Raw genomic sequence first — 24,460 nt, forward strand, 5'->3', positions numbered from 1 at the left:
TGCCCAGCTGCAGGCACACAACCCGCCGCGGAGCCCTGGGTCTGCCCGGCAGCAGCTCTGCAGCCACATCTCCAGGCCCTCCTCGGACCCAGAGTCCAGCAGCCTGAGACTCGCCCGACCCTGAGCCCCACCGGGAGCTGCGGCCCCCGAAAGATGCTACTGAGGATTTTCCTTAATTGCATTAATACAGCCCGTTATAAAGTCTTTAGGAAATTATTTCTAAACTCTTACTGAAGTGTATTTTGGGAGTGGCCGTGTCTTATATCCTACCTGCCACTGGCTCACCCGTGGAGGCCAGAGCTCACGAGCCCGTGCCAGGAGCCCCGGGGCTGGCTGAGGTCAGGGCAAGGAGAAGAGGGAGGAAGGAAACTCCATGGGAGCCCAGCCCACTCGGACACCTGCTGTTCAACCTCTGGAAAACCACACACCCTCTCTGGGTCCCATAACCTCATAGACAAAACAAGGGGGGCCGGGCCTAGAGCCCAGAAACAGCGTGCTGGCGCCGTAAGGAGGCAGGGCGCTCTGGGAATGGTGTGGGGAAGCAGCCGTGGTCTGGGCCCAGCCGTGGTCAGTGCTGGCCACCTGCACGGCCACAGAGATAACAGCTGGGCTGGCTCAAGATCCCAGGTTCCAGGACTCGAGTGACACTGGTGGCTGGAGGGAAATGGGGGAGGGTCGGGGGCGGGGGTAGACGGGAATCCCTGGAGGAATCAAAGATGACTGCAGAAGCTTCTGGAAGGCTCCCAGGATCCCTGCAGACCACCACCTGGGGGGCTGTGTCTTGGACCCTTGGCAAGCACGTGGCCAGTGTCCAGGCACGGCCACTGGGAGCAGAGGATCTGGACCGTGCTGGACACCAAAGGTGCATTCCGCTTCGTCCCTCCCGCCCCGGGGGCCACGGACAGCCGTGTCCAGGGGAGCAAGAATCGAACCCCGGCCCTTCCCCAGCTGCACTGTCCGGAGCAGAGTCCCCCGGGGCAGTCCAGGACTCGGGACCCGGCGTCTCCCGGCAGGGGCCCTGTAGGCCGGAGCGAGCGAGCACAGGTGCAGAGGGAAGGCGGGCACAGCCGCGTCTCTGGAGGCAGCTCGGGAGGTGGCGGGTCAGGGCACAGCCGCCCGCTGTCCTCGGGGGACCCCGCCTGCGCCTCGCTCCTGCTTCCCCAAGTGCGACCCAAGGCCGGGCACTGTGTGACGCTGGGGGGCGGCTCTCCTGTCCGGCAGGAGCTGCTGTGACCCGCCCCCTCCCCACAGAAGTGTACGCGGGCCCCATTTTCCACGTCAAGATGCGACATTTCGGTCAAATTCAAACTAAGGCAGCAATAATTTTAAGGAATCAGAGAAAATAACAAAAATTCCCTAAAAACTCTTACCAATTTCTTTTCTTAAAAAAGAAAAAAAACAAAACAGCAGCGCTTCTCTCCCGGGAGGAGCACAACACGACGCCCGCCACGGCCGTGCCACGGGACCCCGTGCCAGGCGGCTCACTCAGGGCGCCCTGACGGGGGCGGGGGAGACTCCCCGCCCCAAGGGACCCACCCCCGCAGCCGAAAGCCCCCAGAACTTGACCACTCCCGCTCAAGGCCACTCCCCATGCGCTCGGACCAAGCCCCACACACAAGTGAACCTGTTCCTGGACCGTGAGGCCGAGCGTAAGACACTCCCCGCCCATTCTCCAAGGGTACCACGCCACTCTGGACAGCAGGCGACCAATCTCAGATGGGAATATACACACACATATATATATATATATATTTACAGATATACATACATATATATACGAAAGTTCACAAGGCTCAGCCTTTATCAACATGTTAGTGATATCTCCCTGTCAAAATAGAACAACCTTCACCCTCTTCCTCTATGGATACTTTTTTTGTAGCATTTTCAGCAGTTTTTCCTAACAAACAATACAAAATACATTATTTTGGTTCTGCTTTGGGACAGGGATTGGAGTTCGGGATGGAAACACCCAAAATATGATGGTGGGAAGGTATCATGGTGGTGGGACTGGGGCTTGAATATTGGATATGATCAAACATTGTGAACTTCCTTATAAATGTTTTTTTTTAAATTTTAAAAAACAGCACAGATTTTACTCCAACTTATGAGCATCACTCTGGGGAGGCCCGTCCCGCCCCGAGGGTGCTCTGGGGTGTGGGTGCCACTCCCCTCGGGGCCACCACGCGCAGCGCCTGGCATTATTCCTGCGCGCTGCTGCCCACACACACTTGCTGGCACTGAGCTCACCGGTGTGGCCTCAGCCGCTTGTTTCCCAGATACGGTGGAAAGAATGAAGAGAACGAGAGCAAAACAGTCATTTTGACAACCAAGCAGAGGCCTGCTGCCAACGGCGTATCCTGAAATCACAACCCTTCTATGAACAAGGACCAAACCCACCACAATTCTTTTTATAAGAATAGATTTAAAAAATATATATCTACTACTGCAGGGCTGGAGAGATAATACAGTGGGCCGCACGCAGCCAACCCAGGTCCCGTGCCCAGAACCACACATGGTTCCCAAGCTGCCAGGAGTGATTCCTGAGCACAGAGCCAGGAGTAAGCCCTGAGCACTGCCAGGTAGGGCCCAAAAAACATGATACAAACCCCAAACTTACTACTGCAGCCAGATAGCATATGTAAAATACATTCAAATCTCCCAATTTTAATCATATATTTACAGAATTTATGACACATCAGAAAATTAAGGGAGATAGTGCAAGTTTTGGGTTGATACCTAACATAAAATATAGATATCTGGCTTTAAAAAAAAAACACTTTGTTAGAGTTATATTTCAAATTTAAAGCATCACCTCGAATGTTAAATATTCTACTAGCTATCTCTTAATGAGTACCTGAGCTGTCATTTTTAATAAAATGCTGACAATTATAACCTATAAGCTAATATAGCCTCAAAACCATGTGTAGAATATGGCTAGGAACAAAAATATACTATCTGATTTATTTAAGAAGTTTCATTTTACAATGCCTGGCAAAATGCTATGAAAATGACATGAAGATAGACTTACAATTAAAAAAATTAGGGGAGTGCCGGAGAGAGTACAGTGGGTAGGGCGCTTGCCTTGCACACAGCTGACCTGAGCTTAATCCTTGGCATCCCACATAGTCCCCTGAGCCCTGCCAGGTGTAAGTCCTGAGCACAGAGCCAGGAGTAAGCCCTGAGCACTGCCTGGGCTCTCAAAACAACAACAAAAAATTTATCACGTCAAAATATACAAACCATTTCAATATGCAACAGAACTTCATACAAAATCATAAAGACAGATCTCAGTTGCTCACTAATAAATAATGTATTCTTGTCCACTGACGCAAGATGAGGAAACTTTACATTCTCAAGATAAAATACAAACTACTTGGATCATTCTAATCACAGCTATTTCTCAGTTCAAAACTGACACAGAGATGAACACCGTAAGAACTATAAAAACTCAGTTATCTAATTCATCTAAACATGCACACTTAACATGCAAGGCAAGTAGCCACGTAGTAGGTTGCTATAATTCACTGATTATTTTAGAAATTCAACTTAATTTTTAAACACCAAAATTAAAAAAAAAAAATACCTCCTCCACAAAGCTGTCCTTCTTCTCTAGCATTTCTCGTAAAGTCTGGAGAATTTTGATGCACAATTTTTCTTCCTTTTCCATTAGTTTTTTTGTATGATTAATCAACCTTAAAGCAAAGAAAAATGAGAAAAGAAATAAACCTTGGTAGGACCGTGATCTCTCTTTAAACTGCCTATAAATACATAGCGAAATAAAGGGGGGAAGAACAAAACAGAGTTGAAGAGTAGAGGTAAACCTGGGTTCATGTGTTCAAAAACGTTTAGTGATACCTATGAAGACTGTATTATAAGATATCCTTTGTCTTACAAGCAGTAAATCTCAGTGCTTGTAAACTTACTTTTAGCAGGGACAAAACATTTTGATTAACAACAAAACAGCAATGATCTTCATTCTCATTATATGGACTCAAAACCTCATCTATGAGAAATATTCATATTTACCCCACAGCCTCCTCAAGGTTAGACCATGCCCACAAACCCTTTTCAAGGTTAACTGTGCCCTCCCACCTGAAGGCTAGGCCACGCCCACACACCTGCTCTTGGCCTGGCCACGCCCACACATCCTCCTCATTGTTAGACCACGCCCACACACCTGCTCTTTGTTTGACCCTGCCCACACATCCTCCTCATTGTTAGACCACACCCACACATCTGCTCTTGGTTTGACCCGCCCACACACCCTTCTCATTGTTGGGCCACGCCCACACATCTGCTCTAGGTTTGACCACGCCCACACGGGCCAGGCCACGCCCATACACCCTTCCCCAGACGGGACCACAGTCACACGTTCCTCCCCAGTTAGACCACCTGAGCCGTGCTGCATTGAAGGCAGAGCAGCAGTCCTCAGCTCTGCCTTCCTGCCCCCACCCAGAAAGAAGAGCTATTCTGCAGGGCTGGGCTTGACAGAAATCAGCAGCTCTGGTGATCAGAAGCAAACTAAGTAACAACAAGGCAGTCCATCCATGTGCTAATTCTGCCCCAGGCTGGCTTACGTGATGGGCTTCACGGGACCCAGAATCAGCACTTTATTATCCTGGACACTGACCCACTGTAAAGTGGCTGCTACACATATTCTCTCCCAGTGCTTGTGGGGTCCTTGAATTCTGGTCGTCATTTCGTTTGTGGTGTAGGAGATTCTTAATTTGATGCCATCCCGTTAATCTTGCTCCTGTTTGCTTGGCCAGTGGCACGAGTAGTTACAGACCCCTCTGGATTCGATGTCATGCTGGGTTCTCCCTATTTCCCTCAGTATAATTTACAGATTCAGGTCTAATACCAAGGTCTCCAGCCCATTTTGAATGGACTTGAACATGGTGTGAGAAAGGGGTCTGAGTCCACGTCTCCGCGTGGGACTGGCCAGCTCTCCCAACCCCGTGTGTTAAGGGGCTTCCTCGCCCCACTTCACCTTCGCAGCCCCCTGCTGAAGGTTGGGGGGCTGTAGACTCGAGGGTCTGTCTCTGGACTCAACACCATTCCACCGGCCTCAGGCCTGTCTTCACTCCGGTGCACACCACCTTAACTACCACAGCCTTGTGACAACTTTAAATTCGGAAAAGGAAAACCCGCCCTCCTTTGTCCAGCAATGACCATTGTCCTGAGGTCGCTTTGGCGAGTGGGAGGCTTTCACGACTCCACAGGAACACCACCAGCGTCAGTGAGGACGCCACGCCCGGTAGGAAGCTGAGCGCTCGTGGCTGGTGCTCCTGAAATCCCGCTTTTAGGACTGGAGGGATAGTACCGGGGTCAGGGTGCTCGACTCGCACATGGCTGGCCCCGATTCAATCCCTGGCACCCCGTGGGGTCCCCCGAACACCACCAGTGCTCGAAAAAAAAAAAGGTTCCAAAAAAAACCTGGTCACAAAATGGACCTGTTGGACCCGAGTTCTGGAGAGATAGAAGCCCAGAGGGAGCAGCGCAGGCCCCACACACAGTGCCCACCCTGGAGCAAGGGTGGGAGATGCAGGCGCCTGGGCTCGCCAGGGCTCCATGCTCCGGGAAGTCCCCCCACTGTGACCTCAGTGACTCAGGCCTGACCCCCCCCCCCCGCCACATGCCCGCCCAGCCACCTTTCGGGGACAGGCGAGGACAGCAGCTGGTCCCCACTTACTTGGACATGAAGGCACTGCACCGGATGCGGGCGTCGCTGCCCTCGGGGAACAGCAGCTCGGGGCTGTAGAGCACGTCCACCAGCACCGAGAACTCCGCCTGCATCATGGGGCTCAGCTGCTGCTCCAGGGAGGCCACCACGTCCTGCGGAGACACGTGGGGAGGGGTGAGGCCGAGCACCGCCAGGCACACTGCAGGGCCAGGAGGGGCAGTGGTGAGCGCTGGCTCCTTAGGACACAGGCGAGAGGATGGGGCGGGGGGGAGAAGGCCGGCGGGTCCCACTGCCGTGCACACCACATGGGTGTCCCTCCGATGGCAACACCCAGGCACGCACGCTCCCGAGTGTGGCAGCGGGCACCTGGCCCTACAGCGTCCCCTACACCGACGGCCCTCACCGGGCCAGGACACGGGCCGCATCTTGGCCGGGTGCCTGTGTCCAGCCTCCCCCGCTGCCGTGGACAGAGAACCACCTTCTCCGGGCTGAGGACAAGCCCGACACAGGTGTCCCTTTGCCCTGGGTGGGGATGGGGCAAACACCCGGCAGCAGGCAGACTCTGCTGGGGGTGGGGGCTGCGAGGCTGGGTCCAAGGTCAAGGAGGATGAGGACCCTCCGGAACTACCCTGGACTGGAGGCAGCCTGAGGGGTGAACCAACAACAGATCTAAGTGCAGTGAACGTGCCCGTGGCAGCTAACGGGGAAGGGTCGAGCGACCCACAGCCAAGGGGCAGGTCTCACAGGGACGGAGGGCACAGGGGCATTGAGGGGGGACACTGGATCCTCTCACAGACAGGCTGGACCACACCCCGAATTCTGTGACGAGGGAAACTAGAGCCAAAGGCACAAGGCAGGTGCCTGAGCAACCTCGCAGGAGCCCCGAGAAACGGCCTCAGACTGCAAGCCCACGACGGCCAGCTGCCACTACACTCGCAGGCTTCTGAAACGAGCCGGACGCAAGGACAAGTTACTCAACGTTGTCGGACTACAGCAACCCCCTTCCCAAACAGTGACCATAGAGAAGCCCACGGACACCTCGGGTGGAGCAATGCCCTGCTCTCCACAGCTGCGCACGCCGGGCCGGGCAGGAAGCTGCTAGCTGCTTGCTATTCCCAGCCAGGCACTCGGGGGAAGCGCCCTCTCTTGCTCTCGCAGCGCTAGGCTTGAGGAGTTAATTTTATTCAAACTCCCTTGGCAGAAGTGATTGTTTCTACGTGACTGTTCTAGAGGGTGCCAGTGACGGCAAATGACGCTGCCCCAGGTCCGATCCAGGAGCTAGTCTATGCGGAAAGCGGGTCAGGACACCAGATATGAACTTGGCAGGTTACATCAAGGTGGAAAAGGAATCTGTTTATGCAGTAACTGGCAGGTCATAGAACGGCACCAAAATGCATCTGTTCTCTGCTTCCCCCCTTCTTCATTTCATTAGGGGCAAAGAGACCCCGGGCCCAGTGACTGGCCTTTATCTCCATCTCTCAGTTGGATCAATGACGCAGCCTCAGGTGGATTCTCCCCCAGGGGGAAACCTGGGGCAGTGACGCCACCAACCACCTCGGTGTGCTGGGAAGAACAACGGACACAGAACGACCTGCAGCAAGGCGGTGCTCCACCTCACGACACGTGCGGACCCGCCACTGGAAAGCTCTGCCTCACCCCCTCTGGCCACTCGGTGCTCCCTAGAGATGGTGGGGGACCCCATCCCCCACTGCTAGTTCCGGTGGGCGCTGTCCTGGCGCACGGCACACACTCGCCGAGGGCCACCTGAGATTCTGCTCTTGGCCTCGTGGTCGTCCCACATGCTTCTCCATCTCCACCTGAACTGTGCCTCCGTCTCTCTCGGTCACTCCTGGTCCGACCTTCCCTGACGCCCTCCTGTGAGAAACTGTCATCCGGGCCCATGTGGTACCATCACAGACGTGCAGAAACTTGCCTCGTCTATACTTCCCGCCTCGACAACGCCACAGAATACTCCAGACGCCGGCTTCCCCGGCAGGCCGCCACGCGGGGCTAACTCAGCATCTCTGACTCAACACTCCCAAACGGGACTCCTAGCTCAGCAAACGACTCAGTCACGCAAGAACACGCCTCGTCCTGGGTCTCCACGTCCCACAACCTGTCCGCTCACCCACCAAGCCCCGCCAGCTCTACAGACAGTGATACCCAACTCTTCCCTACTTCACGGCCCCCGCGCTCTCCGAAGGCAAGCCGCCGGCCCCCTGTGCCCAGGCCAGAGCTACCCCACTCGGCCCTACACTCACCGTCCAACTCCACAACGACCTCCGTAAAGGCAAAACAAGACATGCCCACCCGCTGCTGAGCCGCCCCGGCCGCCAGCCATCACACCCAGAGAACAAACTCCACGCGGCATTACCATTTCGGTCCCTGCGTGCTTTTGTTCCTTGTTTCAAATCATTCCTTCCCCTTGGCCCACTAAATTCCTGCACATCAGAGCCCAGAGAGCCCCTCGGACCCCCTCGACCTGAGGCCTCTCCATGCGCCCTGCCGTCTCCGTTAGGCTCAGTCCTCTCCAACCGAACACATTCGCCTTCACGGCCCAGACCCAGGAGCGTCTCTCAACGGGCCTGTTCCCCCCGTGAGTCTGGGGTGCCCCAACTCGTCGCACTCGAGGAGTGTCCCCTCCTTAAGCACATGTGACCTACAGAATGGGGCGAGGGGTGTTCCCGAGGCCCCGACCTCAGGACCCATCCCCAGCACACTGCCTTGGTTCTCCCCAACCAAATGCTAATGATGTTGACCGCACCATGAAGGTGCGCACTACACACCGTCCACGGCAGCATCCTGCAGCCCCTGACACCTGCAAATGGCCCCAGGCCAGTGGTCTCCGACCCTTCTACTCCGGGGGACCAGTCTGTGGCCCTGTGGTAGAAGGACAAACCATCAGTGCCGCTGGAAACGCCTGTTCCCCTGGGCTCCCCTCCCTGCGCCCTTGTGCCACAGCTGACTTCTCGAAGGATGCTCCTGTTTTTCCTACCACGGCACTCATGCTTCTAGCAAAAGCACCCATGCTCCTGCTCCACCTGTAGACTCGACTTCTAGTAGACTGAGCTGCCTAGTACCCACGTCAGTACTCCCCGACGGCCATAACCGATACGCTCCCGTATGCGCTTCTTCCTTCTCTTCCAACAAATAACCCAACAGGCTCTTTACGATCCAAGATCCACCTGCCCTGCGTGCCTGTGGGCACCAGCATATGACTCTGACACCCGTTTCTCCGTGTCATCCCTGCCGCCATCCGGCTGGAGGGCCCAGCACGACTCAGTGCTCTGCCTGCCTCAAGCTCAGGCCTCGCCACGCGCCAGGCAAAAGCTTCCCTCCTGCCACACAGTGACAAAACCTGCCACTATTTCTGTGGGCGGAAGGTCCTCACGATGGGCTGACCTGTGCTCCCGCTGCCAGCATCTCCCACATAACTGTGTTCGCACACGGGGCCCTGACACGGGGCCCTGACCTGCTCTGCCGGCTCTGCACGGGCGACCAGGCACCGAGGGAGGAAAGAGTCTTGGAGGACAGAGTGACAGGAAAGGGCGCGGAGGACGGACGCACCAGCACCTTCATCGTGGGCTCTGAGCTGCAGAGCGTGAGACGGTTCATTGCTGGGGTGAAAGCACCTGGTTGGTGGCATTTTATGATGCAGCCCAGGCAGCCCCCGAACAGAAGGGGACCGTGCAGAGCACTGCAGAGCAAAGGAAGGGACATTATTCGCACCCGAGCACCCAGAGAGGGCTGGAAAGGAAACTGGAGGAAGATATGAATTTTTAATCTACTAGACGCATCTCTGCGGTGAGTGAACCTTTCCAAGTTTGATCCTCAGCATTACGATGCTCACTTTCCTGTGAGGCCGCCCTGAAACAGTCAATAGCTGGTGCTCACTACAAAAGACTCGACTTGGATCTGGAAGTTGTGCTTGTTAAAAAAAATAATAAGACGTGGCAGGGAACCGTACAATAAAGCCTGCCCCCCCCCCCACTAGAACGTGGCTTCTTGAACCATATTCTTCTTGTGTGACTCCTGACACCCACGTTTCAAGCGGGAGACACCGACGCCCTCTGGCGCCCTCAGCGTACCTGCAGCTTCTCGATGATATTTCTGTAATCCCACGCCGGCCCGCCCAGAGCTTCCTTGAAGCGGGGTCCAGAGCGAGCCGACAGTCTCCAGCCCAGGGCCGCCCTCTGCACGGTGCTGGAGTGGGACTTCAGGAAGAGGGTGTTCACTTGGCTGTCCAGGTCCACAGGAATGGCAATGCCACGATTCTTTGCTGGAAAAGACAGATTTTATTTATTTTTATTATTTTTTTAATTTTTAAAATTTTTTTTTAATTTTTTAAATTCTATTGATTCACCATGAGATAGTTACAAGCTTTCATGTTTGGGTTACAATCTCACAGTGATCAAACACCCATCCCTCCACCAGTGCACATTCCCCACCACCAATATCCCGGGTATACCCCCCCGCTATCCCACCCTCCCCCTGCCTCCATGGCAGACAATATTCCCCATACTCTCTCTCTATTTTTGGGCATCATGGCTTGCAACACAGACACTGAGAGGTCATCATGCTTGGTCCATTATCTAATTTCGGCACACATCTCCCATCCCAACTGGTTCCTCCAGCCATCATTTTCTTAGTGATCCCTTCTCTATTCCAGCTGCCTTCTCCCCTCTGCTTATGAAGCAGTCTTCCAGCTATGGGGCAATCCCCCTGGCCCTTGTATCTACTGTCCTTGGGTGTCAGCCTCATGTGATGCTGTTCTATACTCCACAAATGAGTGCAGTCCCTCTATGTCTGTCCCTCTCCTTCTGACTCATTTCACTTAGCATGATACTCTTCATGTTTACCCATTTATAAGCAAATTTCATGACTTCATCTCTCCTAACAACTGCATAGTATTCCATTGTGTAGATGTACCAAAGTTTCTTTAACCAGTCATCTGTTTTAGGGCACTCGGGTTGTTTCTATATTTTGGCTATTGTGAACAGTGCTGCAATTAATATATAGGTACAGATGTCATTTCTAGTGTGCTTTTTTGCATCCTCAGGATATATTCCCAGAAGTGGTATTGCAGGGTCATATAGAAGCTCAATTTCTAGTTTTTGAAGGACTGTCCATATGGTTGTCCAGAAAGGCTGGACCAGTCGGCATTCCCACCAACAGTGAAGGAATGTTCCTTTTCCCCCACATCCATGCCAGCACTGGTTGATTGTGTTCTTTTGAATGTGTGCCAGTCTCTGTGGAATGAGACGATATCTCATTGTTGTTTTGATTTGCATCTCCCTGATGACTAGCGATGTGGAGTATTTTTTCATGTGCCTTTTGGCCATTTGTAGAAAAAGAAAGATTTTTAAAATGTCTCCTAATCTCATCAATGCATCTCACACACTCTCAAAATGCCATACACACAGAAGGAAAAGGGAGAAAATGAGATTTACAGTCTGGATATAAGGCAATTACACTTAACAACACTCTTGTATGTCTGAAAGTTGTCCAGGGAATAGATCTTAAACATTTCTCATTACAAAAAAAAAAAGTGTGATTATGTGAAACCATGAATATTAAATATTTACTGTGGTTAACATTTCATTCAGAACATATACATATATAAGATAATTAAGTTGAAAACCAAAAAGTAATATGATCTTCACATTGACAATATTTCAGTAAAACTGGAAAAAAAGGGGAGAAATCAAATCTTTAAACGATGCCATTAAATTTTTTTTATGTAATTCCAAAAGCTTTTAACATAAAGTATTTCAATTCTTAAGACCAATTATTAAAGTGGGCTCATTAAACATTCAAGAACTTATTTGATTTCTTGATGATTCACAGTAAAATGCACTTCATAGAGTTTTAGTATAAAAAAAAATGCCATTGTAGAACAACCATGCAAACTTGTACCTTCCCTGACACCCAGGAAAATAAGGAATTAGACAGGTACAGAGGAAAAAATCTTGCCAGCCTATTCATTAACACACACACACACACACACACACACACACACACACACACACACACATGCATGCGCACGTACATTCTGTGCCATGCTCATACATGTAGTAAGCAACTGACAGGAAAATTAAGAATTAAGGCATTTAAAAACTCCCCTGAGAGTGGCCCGGTGCCCCGTCCTTCCTGCCAGGGCCGCTGAAACCTGCGCCTTGTCAGCTGTACCCCTCATGCCAACCGCGAGAACGTCTGCCCCAGGAGAGAGAGCCGGCAGCCCGTGGGAGGGATGAGAGGCCGGGCAGCGTGCAGTGAGCGAGGCAGGCGCGGGAGACGCGCGTCTAAGCGCGGGAAGGCACCGGCCGCCCGCCTCTGACGGGCAAGAGCAGCCTCCGGCAGAGCAGAGGAAACCCAGCCGCGCTCTCTCGGGAGGAGAGTCCCTGCCGGAGAGCAGCCCGGGGAAGGTGCTGGAAGCGGAACGCGGAATAGAGCAAGCAGGGAGGAGAGACACAGCGCCAACAGGAAGGGGAAACGCACGGGAGACCCCGGGCCCTGCAACGCTCCCCCTCTCCTGGGTTCATTTCTGTCCTGCTGGTGGGCGGGGTGGGGGCCGGAGGGGGCACAGGACACCCGGCAACGCTCAGGGCTCAAGGCTCAAGGGTTACTCCTCCTGGCAGGGCTCAGGCCAGGGGTCGGACCCCGATTAGCCATATGCAAGTATTATCCTGTCTCCTGCTACACACACACACACACACACACACACACGCACAGACACACATTCTCACACATACACATACATAAACTCACATATACACACTCACATTCACACACATACACGTTTACATTCACACTCACATACACTCACACATACACTCACATACATACACACTCATATTCACACACTCGCATTCACACACCACATATACACACTCACATTCACACATACATACACGTTCACACACACACACACTCACAGACACACATTCTCACACATACACACATTCACACATACACATACATAAACTCACATATACACACTCACATTCACACACATACATACATGTTCACATTCACACTCACACTCACACATACACTCACATACATGCTCATATTCACACACTCGCATATACACACTCACAGTCACATATACATACACACACACACACACACACACACACACGGCCCATGTGGAACATCTGGATGCCCCTGACCCAGAGGTCAGCCGCTGGGAATGCTGGGAGAACAGCTCTTCAAAGGACAGTGGAAGCCGTGCGACAGGTATGGCCTCTGTAAGCAGAAACACACAAGCCAGAATCCGGGAAAACCAAGCACCTGAATTCTAACTGATTTCAGGGAAGACACAGGATTCAGAGACGAGCAACGTTCTAATTACCACCCTCAGAGGATTTGAGCGTAAACTCTGTCTCAGAAACTTACACATTATCACACAATTGCAGAAATAAGCATTTCAAAGGAAAAAAGAGCAATGAAGACCAAGTAGATCACCTGGAAAAGGCAAGGAACCTTCCAGAACATGAAGCATTGAAAGCAAAATGAAAAATAAAACAGACTATGAATTGGTGTCAAATATGTAACAAACACGACGTCCAGAAAAAAACATCAGAGGCAAGAAGGAATGAAGTAAAGGAAGTAACAGAAGAGAACTTTTGCTTTGCTTCGTTTGAGGACCACACCTGGCAGTTCTCAGGACTTAGTCCTCGATCCATGGCCAGGGGTCACCCCTGGTGGGGCTCTGGGTACTGTATGGGGAGCCAGGAATCGAACCTAGGTCGGCTGCATACAAGGCCAGCACCCTCCTTGCTCAACTATCACTCTGGCTCCCAGAGGGAACTTCTACGAGCTAAAGGAAGATGCTGGGGGAGTTGGGGGGGGGGGGGGGCTGGAGCGATAGCACAGCGGGGAGGGTGTTTGCCTTGCACTCGGCCGACCTGGGTTCAATTCCCAGCATCCCATATGGTCCCCTGAACACCCCCAGGAGTAATTCCTGAGTGCAGAACCAGGAGTAATCCCTGAGCATCGCCAGGTGTGACAAAAGCGAGAAAGAAAGAAAAGAAAGAAAGAAAGAAAGAAAGAAAGAAAGAAAGAAAGAAAGAAAGAAAGAAAGAAAGAAAGAAAGAAAGAAAGAAAGAAAGAAAGAAAGAAAGAAAGAAAAAGAAAGATGGATGTTGGTCTTCCAATGGAAAGACCCACCCTGCCCTGGACGCGACTCAGTGGCACAGTGGCCATGCTCTGGTGAAAGTCACCCTCACCATCTGGGGGAACTGTGCCTCGAAACATCGGCAGCTATGAGTGTTACTTGGAAAGAGGGTCTTGCCAGTGCACCCAGGGAAAGACGAGACCGTGACGAACCAGGGTGACCCTCCTCCAGTGCAGGTCACGCTCCTGAGAAGCGGGGGGGGGGGGGGGGGGGGGAGGGGGGAAGAGCACACGGGGAGGGCGGGTACAGACGCCGGGCTGAGGCGTGTGCATCAGGAAGTCTGGACCGCCAACCAACAGCAGCGCCCGGGAGAAGGCACCCCGGGGCTCCTCACAGGCTGAGAGCGAGACCCCCTAGACAGACCCCCCGATCTCGGACTTCCAGCTCCAGAAACGGTGTGACAGTCCTTTCTGGTGCCTCAGAGCCACCACCTGTGGTCACTGGTAGGGCAGCCTGAGCCAGACACGCCGAGCACAGGGCCAGGATGAGCAGAGGGGAAAGACTCCTACACAGAGCCAAACTGGCACCAACACCAGCCGCCCAGACTGGCCGCTGGGACTCGGACAGGCAGGCCCGAGAGACAGTCCACTGGCCCCTGGGACTCAGACGGGCCGGCCCGAGAGACAGTCCACTGGCCCCTGGGACTCAGATGGGCCGGCCCGAGAGACAGTCCACTGGCCCCTGGGACTCAGATGGCAGGCCCGAGGGACAGTCCACTGGCCGCTGGGACTCAGACGGGCAGGCCCGAGGGACAGTCCACTGTCCGCTGGGACTCAGACAGACAGGCCCGAGAGACAGTCCACTGGCCGCTGGGACTCAGGCAGGCCCGAGAGACAGTCCACTGGCCGCTGGGACTCAGACGGGCAGGCCCGAGGGACAGTCCACTGGCCGCTGGGACTCAGACAGACAGGCCCGAGAGACAGTCCACTGGCCGCTGGGACTCAGGCAGGCCCGAGAGACAGTCCAGCAGAGCGAGGCTGGCCGTGGACACTGGCTGACCGGCTTTGATCCCTGACACCCCACCGGGTCCCCTGAGCCCCCCAGGAGTGACCCCTGAGTGCAGAGCCAGGTGTAAGGTCCGAGCACCACCAGAGGTGGGCGCAAAACCAAAAATAAATGAACGAAATGGAAACTAAAAGGGAGCACTTAATAAGAACCTTCCAGATCAAGTGGGATTCTGCAATTTTTCTCTATGCCTCCTGTGCAAAGTTAGTTCTCAAAACCCAGTGAGGCCTAATCTCGCCACTGCCGAATGGTCCCAGGCAAGCCCGGACTCCGGGCGGGGGTCTCCGGCGTCCTCTCAGGATGGGGGAGCCCGAGTCCCCCGCTGCCAGGTGGTCCGGCACGCCCACGCCACCACCACCACCACCACCAAACTCCCTCTGGCATGGAGACGGCCCTCGCCAGGATGAATCTCAGAGGCGCCAAGCTGCTGAGGGCCCCCCACTCACTCCACAGCTCCCAGTGCTCGGTGAACATCCCCTCCGAATTCCCCAGCACCGACAGCGCGGCAGGAGCACGTGAGGCGGGAAACACAGGCCCACGGAGCTCCGTGAGCAAACAGCAGAGAAGCCCCAGCTGCGCCCACCAGCTCCCCAGGCCCTCACGCAAGGACTGAGGGACACCCTCCTGAGACATGACAGGCCGTACAGGGGGAGTTAGCCCGGTCGGCTGAGGGGCAGACTCGGGGGGAGGGGGAGGCTGGGGCACTGGGGGAGGGACGGCCACCGGTGGCAGGACTGTGCTGGAGCAGGGAGTACTGGAACCACTGAGCTACGGGCGATTTTGTCAGTCCTGGTATTTCACGTTCCAAACATTCGAAAAAGAACACCAGTCAGGAATGTGAGACAGTATCTCCATGAGTTCATGAAGGCATAAGGAGAGTATGAATCTGGGGCTGGAGCGACAGCACAGCGGGGAGGGCGTTTGCCTTGCACGCGGCCAACCCGGGTTCGATTCCCAGCATCCCATAGGGTCCCCTGAGCACCACCAGGGGTAATCCCTGAGTGCAGAGCCAGGAGTGACCCCTGTGCATCGCCGAGTGTGACCCAAAAAGCAAAAAAAAAAAAAAAGAAGAAGAGTATGAATCTGATAAACAATAAAACAAGACACACCAAAAAAGAAGCAGAGAGGCAGCTACCAACGCTGGGGGTTTCTCCAACTGGAACAACGCCAAGATTGCAGCATACAGTGTTGTCTTTAACGGTTACACAATCTACACAATTGGAAAGAATCCTGGGCGGGGGGGGGGGGGGGTGAGGAGGCTGGAGAGGTAGTACAGCAGCCAAGGCACTTCCCTGCACACGCCAGACCGAGTTCGATCCCTGGCATCCCACAAGGTCCCCTACGCCCCTCCAGGAGTGACCCCTGAGTGCAGAGCCAGAAGCAACGCCCCGGGGAATCCAGCCCCCAAACAAACAAAATTCTCCTAGCATGACAATAAAAACTCTGATCACCTTAAAGGTCAAAATTTCACCAGACCCTAAGAGATGTCACTGTATTTCAGAATAACGGACCAACGTCACAAATCTTAGCAAAGCTAAAGTGATCCTGAGGGAGTGGGGAGCCCCGAGGGAGGGAGGGAGGAAGGGAGGGAGGGGGAGAGGGAGGGAGGGAGAGAGGGAGGGAGGGAGGGAGGGAGGGAGGGAGGGAGGGAGTGGGGAGCCCTGAGGGAGGGAGGGAGGGAGGGAGGGAGGGAGGGAGGGAGGGAGGGAGGGAGGGAGGGAAGGAGGGAGGGAGGGAGGGAGGGCAGGAGTGGGGAGCCCTGAGGGAGGGAGGGAGGGAGGGAGGGAGGGAGGGAGGGAGGGAGGGAGGGAGGGAGCGTGTGGGGCAGGGGACGCCTCACGCAGACACAGATGTGGGCTCATGCCCACAGCCTGGTGGGCCGGAGGCCTGACTCCCCTCCTGGAGAGCTGCTTCTGTGGACACGGGGTCCACACACACACAGGACAGTCACTGCAGGTCGCATAGTTTGTGCCAAAGAGTGAGACCCCAGGGATCCTGCGCGGATGTACAGATGGGTGCCAGGGGCCCAACTGGGCGCCTCACGCTGGCAAGGCGGGCCCTCTCCGGAAGACCCACGCTGTGGCGACGGGAAGGCAGATGGAGGAACGGGACAGGCAGCGGCCGGGGAACGGCTGAAGAAAGAGACGCCAGCACATCTTGGGGAGCACAGCAGCCCCGCCCGCCCCGGGGGTACGTGTCCCTGTCCCTCCGAGGATGCCTGGGGTCTCAGACAGCGGCATCTGGAGTGGCAGGACCGGGCCCGCTGCTCTGCGTACACATCTGTGACCTGGGCACAGGAGATTAACCGCGGCAACCAAGCAGCAGTGAAACAGGGACTCGAGCAACAGAAAGTACCAGAAGTCGTGGCACCTGCTCCCTCCCGGGCCCACCTATAAATAAACTTACAGCTCAACACACCGGGAGGCTGGGGGGTAACTGGGGCCGAGAGGGCAAAACGCCAGAGAAGGGAGGCCAGGGTGGCCGGTCTGGGCCACAGTCACGGACAGTGGCCAACGAAGGAGTCCTGGGGTTGAAGGGCGGGGACAGGAGAGCCCGAGGCACCCCCACCAGGCAGCCCGGCAAGGCAGCCGGAGGCAGGTCACAGCCCCTTTTGTCCCCCGTGATGCTCTGCCGTGTCCCTCTCCACCTGGTCACCATGTCCCACCTCACTGCACACGCGGGCTCGCCCCGGACTCCCAGAACTCCAAGCCCAGCCCACATCGTGCCGCTGTTGTTCCGACACGGCAGAATCCACGCACAGTCTACACCTGCCGTGTCTCAGAAGGGCGGAGAAACTGAGTCACCAGTCGAGGGTGGGTCCAGGGGGCGGGAGAGGGGTCCCCATACGCTCAGCTGTCCTGCAGTGCCTGGGCTCACCCCAACACAGGACGGACGGTGCAGGGGTGCAGACACCGGGCGCCTCTGCTCCCGTCAGCCCTGCAGCCCCACAGCGAGAGGCCAGCACCCCTGCCCCCTGGTCCCTCTGGGCTGCTGCCTCCCCGCCCCGTGGCCACACCCTGCATAAGCCAGGCCGAGACATCACTGTCCTGCACTCCAGGGGAAGGAGTTTTATGTGCGCCCCAACCTTACCGCAGTGACAGAGTTTGTCCCTGTGTGAGCACCACCTGCCCAGGTGAACTGAACAGATCAAATATTCTCCGTGCTCGGATCAACGGGCAAACTCGGGAAAGCGGCAAGTGGAGACAGGAAGCAGGAGAGGAAGCCGGGCTGGGGGCTGGGGAGTCTGAGAGAGTCTGAATCAGCCGGGTAGATAACGAACCTCCCCTAAGTGCTCAAGCAATCGTGAAAATATTAGTACCTTCAAAGACAAGGCCTGAAATAGATTCCCGGCGCTGTCAAAATATTACGCACATTAATTTGAACGCGACGTTGACAATGCTAATTTAACCTTCCATAGACTGGCTCAAAACTCACGCAGGAGGGAGAACTGTGGCCGGGAGGAGGGAAGAATGAGTTCCTGATCCCACAGCCGGGCGCTGGGATGCACACGCGACCAGAACTGTGATGCGCTCAGCAGACTGTGGCACAGGAGGAAGTGCTGGGCAGAGTGGCCCGAAGGGCACAGGGACGGGTGGGGGGGAGAGGGGGCACCCTCCCCCGCTCCAGCATAGCAAGACGCAACGGACAAATTCTCCTCCGGCCGGGAGTAGTGACCCCACCTGAGCTCACGGTCTCCCTGGCGCCCCAGATGCTGCAGGAAGAGACGCTCCGAGGGCCCGACATGGAGCGGGGACCCCTCAGAGGCAGGACGGCGGGTCCCGCCCTCGGACCAGGAGACTCGCCCACTCACGGGGCTCGTGTCCCCTGAGAAGTCTCCGGCTCTGACGAGCCTTCGCAGAGAGGTAGAAACATAATCAAAGTCTCTTTCTGCTTCCCAGCGAGTAGGTCACACCGGGTAGGATTAAAGTGAGACCAAAGCGCAGATGTGGAGACGCCCCACGCGGAGGAGCCAGACGGGGTGCAGAGACGCGAGACGGGCAGGAAGGGAAACCCGGAGAGCCAGGCAGGATGGACGCGACACCGCGGCTGTCTGGCCCCGCTGACCGAGAACGTGCGCAGGAGGAGGGCCGGACACGGGGCCTCCGGGATTCGAACCCGGCACCCACGCCAGGAGCAGCGGGCACCGAGAGGGGCAGGCGGGCACGGAGAGCAGGCGCAGACTCCACTGAACCCCGGGCTTGCACATCTGAGGAGCATTAAGGACGGGAGACGTGTCTTTCCTGTCTGGCAGTCGACTCACTCAGCTAATCCCCCGAGTACGAGGACGGCCGGGGCTCCTGGGAGCCCGGGGCTGGCCTGTCTCACGGGCCCCGGGCCTCAGGCCTTCCGACCACAGCCACCCCCCCCCCCCAGCCCCCACCCCCTGAGGCGCCAGCGTCCGCACCCAAGGCTGCAGACAGTCACGGCGGAGAAGACGGACGCGGGAATTTTCAACACGAGTCTCACACAGATCAAGGTCATTCTGGAGATGAAACAGGACTTTGAAGTGGAGGGCGGGGGCGACAGCACAGAGGGACGGGCACTCGCCTCGCCGGGCAGCCCGGGTTCCCGTCCCCGGCATCCCCCTGGGTCCTCCAGACACCGCCAGGAGTGACTGCTGAGGCAGAGCGGGAGGGAGCCCCGCGTGTTGGGGGGGAGCCGGGGGGGTGACCAAAACAAAATAAAATAAAATAATGATCCAAAGGGGGGGTCCGGCGCGATAGCAGAGCAGGAGGCAGGGACTGGCCTCACACGGGGCTGGCCCTGACTTACCCCCAGCATCCCCCCTGGTCCCAGAGTGACCTCTGAGTGCAGAGCCACAAGTATGCTCTGGCCCAAAACCGAATGCCCCCCCCCCCCGCACCCAAACTCTTTAAAGAAATAAAGACCCTGAGAGAAATTTCTCAAGTAAGGAAGAGAAAGACAATTATCAGACAGCGTCACTGATACGAGGGATATAAGTAAGGCCAAAGAAACCCGCTCCGAGGCTTCCTGAGAGCAAGGGGGTCACCGAGGGGAGGGGGCCGTGGGGGGCAGAGAGACATCCTTTAGGTGGGGGATGGAATGGATGGTGAGATCTACACACACACACGTTAAAACGCTGAACCTTGATGATACCATAAACCAGCGATACTTCAGCTAATGATACAGCCATTTAAAAAGAAAAAAAAAGCAAACTCCTTAATAAAATGTTTAAAGGAAATAACTTGTTGCATTCTAAATTAAAAGTCAGAATGACAAGGGCTGAATCTGAATGGCAAGTTCCTTCATCCCTGGCGGGAATCCCAACGGCTGTGGCATCGGGTCCCTCTGATTTGCCGCCGGATTCTGTCCCCTCAGATTCTGTCGAGGGAGATTTCTGGACTGAGGTTCATCAGGGATATTGACTTTCTTTTCCAGAAATATCTCTACCTGCTTTTGCTATTAGGTTAATACTGGCTTCGTAGAAGTGGGGAAGGATTCCTCAAAATTTAAGAAAAAAAACGTAGGTCACTTGTCAGCAATAGCTCATTTCCTTAATAAAAGGTGATGCAAATTATTTAGAGGGAAACCCTGTAGGAAAAGCAAGCAAAGCACAAGAAATGCAAGCTCACAGGACAGAAAAACACTGAGTGAGCTAATGATATGGAAAGGCTTTCTGTTCTTTACATCAAAAAATAACAAAAGAACCAAAAAACAGCATTAAAATGGTAACCCTATTTTTACCGCTAAGACGGATAAGGTCTAAGAATCAGCCCGCATGCCACACCACCGAGGGGAGCGCCACCCTCCGCCCCTGCTTGGACAGAGCATCCACCAAAACTAACACAGAAGCTGCCTCTTCGGGCTCACCCGTGCTCTCCTTCGTGTGCAAAACTATCAAAAGAACCTAAGTCCAACCAAAGCTGAAGCACACATTAGGGGACACAAGGCATCGACAGCAGAAAGGACAGAAACAGCAGCCTGGGACACTCGTTCATGGGCTTGGGCCCACCCGTTTCTGTCACCTGTGCAGGGAAAACCTGCTGTGAATCCACCCTGCACCACTGAGACTCTGGAAACACACCAGAACCCAGAACTTCAGCAGATAAGGTACTTGGTTCTATTCTGTGTTGTCATTTCTATAATGTTATACCTATCCCTGACATGCTAAAAATTCACTGGGGCCAAGAAAAACCAATTTGCATGACTGACTGCATTTCTCCCAGAACTACCTGTCTCTTCAATAACAATAAATCAATATGGACAGTCGAGTCAACAGATACATAAACGGCCTCGTAATGTGTGTTCCTATTTAGTAATTTACTATTTAATTTTTGAGTAATCATGTCACTTAGAGGAACCACTTCTGCAGGGATAATTATACTCAACTATACTCTCAATACAACAGCCTAGAAGGATTTAAATAGGTTTGTCTAAAAGTGACTGAACTTCTCATCTCAAGGGGTTAATATTTTCTACATGTTTGAAATTTCTTGGGAACAACTGGCTTGGAAATTGATGCTCATTATTCGAACCATTTGTAAAAGATATTTTACAGAATTTCCATTTGGAAACAAGATTATATTGCCAACAAAGCACCGAGCATTAATCCTCCCAGATCATGTGAAGATTATGAAACACATGGAATAGAATTCTTTCGTAAGTGAAATAATATGGAAGTTGCCGTCCGGGGCTTTCCCTCCCAGCGGGCTCACACGTGTGGGTGAACGAAGACGGGAACTGACCAAGGGCCACTAGCGCGTCTCACAGCCTGGCCGCCCAGGCCCCATCACATACGAGGCAGCCCCTCGGCCTGGCCTGGCCCCAGCCCGGCCTCTGTCTCTCGCACGTCGGGCCCCGCCCTCGACTAAGCGTCCAGTGTCCACCCCCGAGCAATCCCCTTTACCTGGGGAATCTCACGGCCTTCGCGTCTGTTTCAAACTGTGCGTCTCTTTGGGAGAACGGGACGGAGCCGTGCGGGAAGACCCCAGAAACTCCTGGCGAGATGGGAATCCTTCCAAAGCCCTCTGCGTTTAGAAGTGAAGCGAAATGGGGCGGGACAGGCCACGCGTACACGGGCCCGGACTCAGCCTCACACCAGGCTAGATGAGGGCCCGTCCCATCGGTCCCGCCAACGGGGCTGCTGGCCGCCCTGCCTGGCGGTGGAGAACCCTGACTGACCTCCAGCGAAGGCCGCGCTGGCTCCGACGGGCTCCCGGCCACACCCAAGGCAAGCGAGGGCGGACGTCCAACACCCAAGAGGTGAGTCGCGCTCGGGCACTCAGAAGTGCTCTGTGAATCGTGACGCCGATGTCGAGGTGGTGCGTGTGGCGTGGGACAGCATGGGGAACAGCCACAGCTCCCGCTTGTGGACGCTCTGAAAGTTGCCTTACGAGAGCAAAGCAGCCTCTCAGACCGCCTTCCCTGTGTATATTCTCTCCTGTGACAAGGCGACTGCTCCCAGCTCTCCGTATCCTGTTTTCCTGTTTTCTTCTCCTTTGGCTTTGTGGGTCACACCCGGCGGTGCTCAGGGGCTACTCCTGGCTCTGCACTCAGGGATGTCCCCTGCCGTGCGCAGGGGACCACACGGGACGCTAAGGATGACCCGGGCCGGCCACGTTGCAAGGCAGAGGCCCGACAGGCCCTGGTCTCTGTACCCTTAAAGGGTGGACGAAACACAAACGTCCTTCTGCACCTGAGTCATGGGACTTCCCCGGATCCCTCCCCTGAGGCCCCTCTGCTAGTCAGAACCCCTGCTGAACTGTAACCTCCAACCGGGGCGTGACGGACAAAGACGCCTGGGTCCAGCTGGAACGTACACTTGGGATTTGGAAAAACACGTGTGTTTGAAATCCGTCTCCGCCATATGTCATCACTGCACCACATTGCACTTAACCTTTCTACGTCCAAATTTCACAGACTGCAAAATCCTAGGGCGAGAAGCACCAACCTACTCAGGGGACACCAGGCCGTCGCCGCCCTGGCAGGGGGGAGGAGGGCAGGGCCTGCCTGCGTGAGGAGTCCCCGTCCTAGGGGAGGAGCGGGCACAGAAGCAGCAACCAGCAGGCAGACGAGGCGCTTTAAACACCGGTCCGTGTGGAGAGGAGAGCGTGAGAGCGGGTGTGGGGGGGGGGGGCGTCAGGGCCCCGTGGGAGAACGTTCTGGAAGGCTTCACAGAGCTCAGCCTTGCTAACCACACGCAGTCTGGGGAAGGAGGATCTGAAGGAAGGGGATATGCAAATTCCCGGAGATGAGCCCAGGCTTGGTCTGGCAGGGATGGGAGCCAGGGAGAGGGGGCGCGAGGGAGAAGCAGAGCGGGGGGCCCAGGGGTGTGGGGCTGGGGGGCCGGGAGGAAGCCGGAAGCTGCCCTGATGAGCTTCCCGGGCCGCGTGCGGAGTGCAGAGTGCAAAGGCCCGGAAGCCTGCGGAGCTGAGTGACGGATCTGGCTCTCGGGCTGAGCCGGCCCCGGCTGAGGGAGGTCGGCGGGGGCCGACTGAGGATGTCACCCAGGGGCCACAGAGGGTGCCCTGGTTCATCACGCAGACGCAAGGGGCTCGGCTGGGCCCCTCCCCTGGCCCCGGGGCTGACCACCAAGCAGCTGTCCCCCGGGGGGAAGCCGGGGTGTGGCCGCCTCGGGGTCCGACCCCGTCTCCGGTCAAACGTGGGGAGGGCCGCCACACGGGCCCAGCCTGCTGAGAAGCCACGCTCTGTCCCGGGCCCAGGAGTGCTCATTCCCCGTGTCCTGTCGGGGCGCGTGATCCCCCACCAACAGCCCTGGCGCCACAGAGGGCCAAGCTGACCGGCCCGCCCCCACCCCGTCTCCAGCCCCGACGGCAGCTTCGCTCCCCCTCGGGATCTAGCAGGGCTCGAGCGAGCGGTGAGAGGAAGGTAGCAAACGAAGGAGTGGGGGGAGGAGCTGGGCCCAGGGTCGAGAGCTTCCACGCAGGAATCTGAACCCAAGAAAACAAACAAGTCTGAACCAAAGGTTATAAAAATGGAAAAGATGCTGAGAGGTGGCAATCGTTCACACAGAGGAAGAAAGAGACAGAGAGGGGCGGGGAGAGAGAGACACAGAGAGAGAGACAGAGAGACACAAATGCAGAGACAGAGACAGAGAGAGAATGAGAGAGAGGGAGACAGAGACAGGGAGAGAGAGACAGAGAGAGAGACAAATGCAGAGACAGAGACAGACAGAGAGACAGAATAAGAGAGAGGGAGAGAGAGACAGGGAGAGAGAGACACAGAGAGAGACAAATGCAGAGACAGAGACAGAAAAGAGATAGAGAATGAGAGAGAGGGAGACAGAGAGAGACAGGGAGAGAGAGGGAGGGAGAGGGAAAGACAGGGAGGGAGAGGGAGAGGGAGAGGGAGAGAGAGGGAGAGGGAGGGAGAGGGAGAGGGAGAGGGAGAGGGAGAGGGAGAGAGAGAGGGAGAGGGAGAGAGAGGGAGAGGGAGGGAGAGGGAGAGGGAGAGAGAGAGGGAGGGAGAGAGAGAGGGAGAGAGAGGGAGGGAGGGGGAGAGAGAGGGAGGGAGAGGAGGGAATCAGGGTCCCACGGAGGCCCAGGAAGGCACAGTGAGGGGCCAGGGAGACGCGAGCAGGGCAGCCAGGGCCGGCGGGAGAGTGTGGCGCA

At 55.4% G+C, this 24,460-nt stretch overlaps 1 protein-coding gene across 1 annotated transcript in view; it reads right to left on the bottom strand.

Moving 5' to 3' along the window:
- Positions 1-24,460, bottom strand: part of ITPR2 (inositol 1,4,5-trisphosphate receptor type 2) — a 317,220-nt gene that overhangs the window by 147,176 nt on the left and 145,584 nt on the right. The window contains 3 exon segments of the mRNA XM_055118479.1: positions 3,584-3,692; positions 5,693-5,835; positions 9,772-9,962. Of these exon segments, the coding sequence (XP_054974454.1) occupies positions 3,584-3,692; positions 5,693-5,835; positions 9,772-9,962 (443 nt within the window).

This window comes from Sorex araneus, chromosome 10 (genome assembly GCF_027595985.1).
Source record: "Sorex araneus isolate mSorAra2 chromosome 10, mSorAra2.pri, whole genome shotgun sequence".
Lineage (NCBI taxonomy): Eukaryota > Metazoa > Chordata > Mammalia > Eulipotyphla > Soricidae > Sorex > Sorex araneus.